At 33.4% G+C, this 6,391-nt stretch overlaps 1 protein-coding gene across 3 annotated transcripts; it reads right to left on the bottom strand.

Annotated features, from left to right (window-relative positions):
* Nucleotides 1–2,800: 2,800 nt before the first annotated feature.
* LOC141684424 (F-box protein At3g07870-like) lies at nt 2,801–6,079 on the bottom strand. 3 transcript variants are annotated; one of them, XM_074489408.1, is made up of 3 exons: nt 5,943–6,060; nt 4,816–5,088; nt 2,801–4,609 (listed from the first exon to the last, which is right to left on the bottom strand). In XM_074489408.1, the coding sequence occupies exon 3, from the start codon at nt 4,560–4,562 to the stop codon at nt 3,264–3,266; it is 1,299 nt and encodes a 432-aa protein (XP_074345509.1). In that variant the 5' UTR covers nt 4,563–4,609; nt 4,816–5,088; nt 5,943–6,060; the 3' UTR covers nt 2,801–3,263. The 3 variants fall into 3 exon arrangements, with proteins under 3 accessions (XP_074345509.1, XP_074345508.1, XP_074345507.1); XM_074489407.1 differs by having other exon boundaries at nt 4,816–5,308; nt 5,943–6,043; XM_074489406.1 differs by lacking the exon at nt 4,816–5,088 and having other exon boundaries at nt 5,943–6,079.
* Between the last annotated feature and the right edge of the window lie 312 nt (nt 6,080–6,391).

Here is a 6,391-nt window from a genome sequence, read left to right on the forward strand (position 1 = left end):
TGTGGCCTTTCTCACCACAGTTGTAGCATTTGACATTTGTGTAATCTCCTCTGTCAGACTTCCCTCCTTTGCCTTCAGATTTTCTGAAATTCTTCTTATTAGAACTTGCACCTTTCCTGGAAATCTTCTTTCCCTTCCTGAACATTTGTATGCAATCCTTGTGATTCCTTTCACCATAAGGGCACACAGCTTCATCATCTCTTCATCAGCATCCATCTCAGGCAAGCTTTCAGTTTCTGAGTCATCATCACTATCAGAACTTGATGACTCAGTATCAGACTTTGTGATGAGCGCTTTTCCCTTGCCTTTCCTTGAGGTAGCTGCCTTGGGGGATTCTTCTTCAGCCTTAAGAGCAACTGTCCTTATCTTTCCTCCTTTCCTCTTGCTTCTTTGTTCCATCTCAAGTTCATGAGTCTTGAGCATCCCATAAATTTCATCAAGAGTTGTTTCTTCAAGATTATAGTTGTCTCTTATAATTGTGGCCTTCAAATCCCAACTTTCAGGAAGAGCTAACAGGAATTTAAGGTTTGAATCTTCAAGATCATACTCCTTATCAACTAGTGACAAATCATTCAAGAGTTTGACAAATCTGTCATATAAATCAGTCAATGACTCATTAGGCTTTGAGTCAAAGTGTTCATACTCTTGAGTGAGTATAGTCTTCTTATTCTTTTTAATCGAATCAGTTCCCTAGCATCTTATCTCCAAGGCATCCCATATCTCCTTTGCAGTCTTGCAGTTAATTACCCTGTTTGACATTACATTATCAATGGCACTATGCAGCAAGTGTCGTACCTTAGCATCCTTAACAATTGATGCGATATCTTCAGCAGTGTAATCACTCTTCTCCTTTGGTATAGACTTTGCTGCTTCACCTGCAACTACAACAACGAGTTTTGTTGGCTTGTGAGGTCCTTCATTGATTCTGTCAAGATATTCTGGATCTGTAGCTTCCAGAAACATAGTCATCCTCACCTTCCATATGGGATATTCAGATGGTTTCAGTATAGGAACTCTAATAGCCTCATATCGACTATGGATTTGAGTCTTTGGGGGTTCTTCAGTTTTGGTGGGCTTGGTTGGAGTTTCTGCTTCAGACATGATTGTTTTTGGATGTTAAACTGTTTGTGTGTTAACATATAGGTTCTGATACCACTTATTAGGTCACACACACTGTAGAAGGGGGTTGAATACAGTGTATAGCACAATCAAATCTAATTCAAAGAACACAAGTAACAGAAAACAAACTTTATTAAACTCTGTTACAATGTAGAACTGTCCTCTCTCAGTGATGAACAAATATCACGAGAGTTGCTAGGGTTACAATGAATAATATTCTTGATAATGATAACACTTCTAGTGTAAACCCTATGTATGTGTTTATATATTACACAGTTACAAGATAATCGCTAATTGATATGGAATATAATTTTGCTTCCTAAAATATATCAATCAGTTATCTTTTCTTCCAAGTATTCCATTCTTCATAGAATTCCTTCTTCATGCATATCTCTTCTTGCATTTGTCTTGATCTTCTTTCCTTTCAATCAGCCACCTTCCTTATCTGAAAGTTTCCTTTAAGTTCTGATATTATCTCCCGATAAATATCTCCTGAACCTTAAGTACTGATAACTTAAGTTCTGACTTCAGTATAAGTACTGATTTCAGTTAAGTACTGATTTGTCATGTTTAAGTAAGATCTGAAAACTAAACACAAATCATATTAGACATGACATTATCAAATATATCTAATAATTAATTTAAAACAGAAAATCAACTACAAGTCTTTACGAACAAATCGGTATACTAAAATCAACTGAAATCAGTTATATCAGCCTCTATTTTATAGTTCGTAACACATCAAAATCAATTAATGTCGAAAATTCATTACAAGTCATTACGAACAAATTGGTATACTAAAATCGACCGATATCAGCTATATCAATCTCTATTTTACAGTTTGTAACACAATCAAATTGATAATAATTGAAAATAGATGTCAAAACTAAATGAGATTCGTAATTGAAGATTTAACTAATTTTGGCCACCAAAAACAAATGTAAAATCGTTAGATCTGGTCGTTTCAATTGAAAGTAAACAACTAATTACAAATTTGAACATACCTTTAAAATTTTCATCGAATTGTAGCAAATTTGATAAAATTTTGATGTAGAGTTGTTCAAAGTTTTGGTATCGAGAGAAGTTGTTCAGAGAGAATTTTTAAAAAAACGAAAATAACTCTCCTAAATTAACTAAATTAATTATTCCACAAGTTGTCGGTATTTTTGCAATTTTTTATTAAAAATAGTAAAAATGCAAATTATTCTAAAAAAGAAAAGTAAATTTCCAAAAATTTACTTTTTTAATATATTTATGAAAAAACTCTTTATTTTTTTGGAACATGAAATACGAAATATATGAAAATAAATATTTTTGTATTGATACTATATATTTATGTAAAAGTCTTAATCAATATAAAAAGTTATATATATATATATATGGTATGTATGTAAATACAAATATTTCATTGATGATTTACATAAAAAAAGTATATTTCTCAACGCATTAATTCTAATGTAATTCATTTTATATTTTATTTAATTATAAAATTGTATTTTGATTCACAAACAAATTATTAATATTTTTATTCAATACATCATATTTAATGTTATAAATATTATGACATGATGGGACATTTTTCTGAGAATTGCCGATAGAAAAATACATTTTGTTATTTAAAGCATTTTATAAGTCTTATCCTGAATTAATCATTTTGAATTCGAATATTGAAACCATCGAATATAGTTTGTTTGATAGTTAAAAATTATACTTTATTATTTTCAACTTCGAAATTAATTTAACATAACACCGATTTATTACTACAATGAACATAGAACATACAAACTGCTCAAACTGCCTACAATATCTTTGTTCTCGCCATCTTGATAAACTTAAAGAATATGTCCCTATCCTTGCATTGCTTTCCCCGAAACTTTAATAATTTATACTTGGAGCATACCTTCCACAATCCAATGGGAAGAGAAGCCTAGAACAGCAGAACTCCAGCAACTACCAAAACATTCATGTGAAAATTACATCTGCAATACACAGCATATGAAAGCTGCTTCAGAGGGTTTACTTACTATAGCAACAACTAGCCTCGCCAGAAAATCTGGTTCATTTTTCGTAATATTAGCTTTTCATCCTTCATCTTATTCACCCCCTTCCAAATTCAGCAGTCCAAACATATACAAAACGGGCATCTACAAAACGTTCTGCACTGGCATTGGGCTTTTCAGCTTGATCATTTGATATTTTATCCCTCTTTCAAATACATGAGACTTAAGGGACACAAAGGTAGAAACATGAGCAATTACTTCAGCCCTCCCATTACCCAAACTCTTAATATCTCTAAAAGCCCTTTTGTTAGGACTATATGACACAAGATTATTGAACCTTGATAAGAACAGAAGCTCACCATTATTTAAAAATTTTATTGGCTTTTGGAAATCCTCCACTAGCAACCCACAATAATACTTGAGATCAATTGAAAAATTCTTGTTCCAAGATTCGCGAATGCCATATTCTGCCATTGTGAAAACCTCAAAGTATGCATCGTTAAACGTATAGCATAGACAGAGGCAGCCACTTATAACTCCAACACTGATCCAAGAGACTTTACGGTGATATTCTGGAGTGAAGTGAGCAGGCATTGGGACTGGTTCAAACTTTTCGGTTTCTAGGTCAAAAGAATATACTATATCAGAAATTTTGTGACTAGCAGTGACCAAGTGAAGCTTTCCATCCAGAAAACAATCAAAAGCTCCTTGTGACTTAGGACGTGGGGATTCGCCTATGTATCTCCATGATCTTGTGCCCAGTGTGTGCACCAGAGCCTCTGCTCTCGAAGTCGATCCCGAGCTCATAAATCGGATGACCTTGTACTGCTTAGTCTTTGGGCAGAAACCAAATCCAGAATGGTTGAGGTATATAGAGTCTAAAGTGAAGGGAGCAGGGTGAGCGAGAGTCATACATTCCCCAGTAACAGGATTGCAAATGCAATATGTAGGATTCTTTAGTGAAGGGGAATATAAACAGAGCAGTCCATTACATGAACTAATCAAAGTTGCATCACCTGTAACAAAGCAGCATTTGACATCTCTCGGAGCTACTCCACCACTCTTCCTAGAAATCATATGCTGATGAAAAAGATGATGATCACTGCTGAGGGAGGATTTTTTAGGGGTGAAATCGAGTTCTAGCATGTATGGACGAAAATATGGAGAAGATATTTGATTTTCTTTGACAATTACTGTGGTACTGGTACTAAGTGCTCCATCAAGGTGAGTTTTTGCGAAATAAGGATCTTTTATGAGTTTTAGGAAAGTTCTACAAACACATCTGCAACTAAATATCGTCTTGAGAGGAAGCCTTGAGATGATCTCATATAACAGATTTGTAGGAAGCTCAAAGATGGGAAACTGGAGTGCATCTGCCGTACTATTGCCTTTTTCATAACCAATTATCTTCTTCGCCTTTTTAGTCTCCTGTTTATACTTCATGAAGTAATATATATGCTCCCGAGCACAAAAGTATCTGTGCAGGAATACTGCCACCAAAATTTGTCCTGGGTTAGGGACAGCATATACAGGATCTCAACTTATATGCAACAAAAACACAAATTCAGAACAATATAAGTAAGACAACCATTCCCGAACATCAACATAACTTCAAGTACACAACTTAAAAAAATAAGGTTCTGATCTTTCTACAGCATATTTAGGATCTGGTTCTAGATCAAGTCAAGAAGATTACACTCAGCAGGGTATGACAAGGTTAGTATTGCGCCTTTGGGCAGTCGTAGAATAAGTGAGTTGCAGATTCCCTCATGAAACCCGTGCCACAGTGATGCATGGTCCTTTGCAACCCTGCTTTAAAAGCCCGACAGAATCAAGATTCTGCCTCCCGTACATACAACTAAGTCCTCTTTAGAAGGAGCCTTATCTAGCTTTCTACCAAGAGTAGAAAATAAGGTCTATGGTATGGCTGGATCAATAATGAAAATAAGTGAAGAATGAACCTGCACTACTGCATACACAGATAACCGAATTTTTCCATCAAGCAACAACTAATCATACAATGGATCTTTCTAGTGTGTGCCCATCGACACACTAACTTCTATGTGTTCGGCTCATTTTAATTGGTGGAATTTTGTGCATGGAGGGATCCATCATTATATTTGAGTAGAAATCCAATAAAATTTGACAACTAAGCTTCTAATGTGTGCCGCACACACCTAGAAAAATCGCTATACAATAAAAAAGAACTGATCATAGAATCAAAAGATTTAAACTGAGCAAAATCATAAGCCCATGATACACATTCATATGGCCTACATAATATATCTATAATCAGGCACCGTCAATTGATCGATACAAAAATTCACAGATAAAAAAGCTTCTGATAACACACAACAATATAAACAGATAACTGCCAAAACACTTGTATTCTTTCATAACTCAACAACTATATATACAGATCTATTATCATCACAAAACCTAGAAAATTAGTAAACATCTTGGGCCCAAAAGTACTCAATTCAAGACTTATAACCTCAAAAGCTTCAAAACAATTCATACATATTTACAAACAAACAAACAATAATGAAAAAATTATAAAAACATAAATCACACATACAACAAATCATAACTCAAAAAAATCAAATAAGAAACAACGAGAAATTAGCATAATGAATGATCAGCCACCAAACCAAACCCATCAAGAATCAAATAAAGCACAAACTTTATGTTACACAATCCATTATAATCATATAATTCAACGCAAACAAACACACGTAATAATCAAAATTCACTTAAAAATTGTAAACTTTACTTGAATTTTAATTTAAAAAAGAGAATTGCTAGAGATGTAAAAAAAGGCACCTGGGTTAAGTCAATCCTTTGCCTATTTGTTTGTATCGTCAAATTTCACGTTTATTTTCTCATACTATTTTTCTCAGCTCCGGACACGCGGAAAGTGAATGTGTATAACTGTTTATATACAACAGAAGCAGATGCGTGTGTATATAAACAAATTAGAAAATCTTACTAGTCATTGATTCCGCGACGTTTAATATTTTTTAATTATATTTCATCGACTTATTTTGTTTAATTACTAACAAAACTCGTTTCATTTTTAAAATGAATAACAAAATTCAAATTTCTGGAAAAAGTTAATTACATAATAATTTTTATTGGTCATATATATACACACATACATAAATTTAATAAGCGATAAGGAGAAAAGTTGAGTTTGTGTAATAACTTTTTAGCATTATTCTTAAAATCCAAACGATTTCAATATAGGTGTTTTTTCATTCAATTTTGCGAAA

The sequence above is a fragment of the Apium graveolens genome, chromosome 9 (genome assembly GCF_009905375.1).
Source record: "Apium graveolens cultivar Ventura chromosome 9, ASM990537v1, whole genome shotgun sequence".
In the NCBI taxonomy this organism is placed as follows: Eukaryota; Viridiplantae; Streptophyta; class Magnoliopsida; order Apiales; family Apiaceae; genus Apium; species Apium graveolens.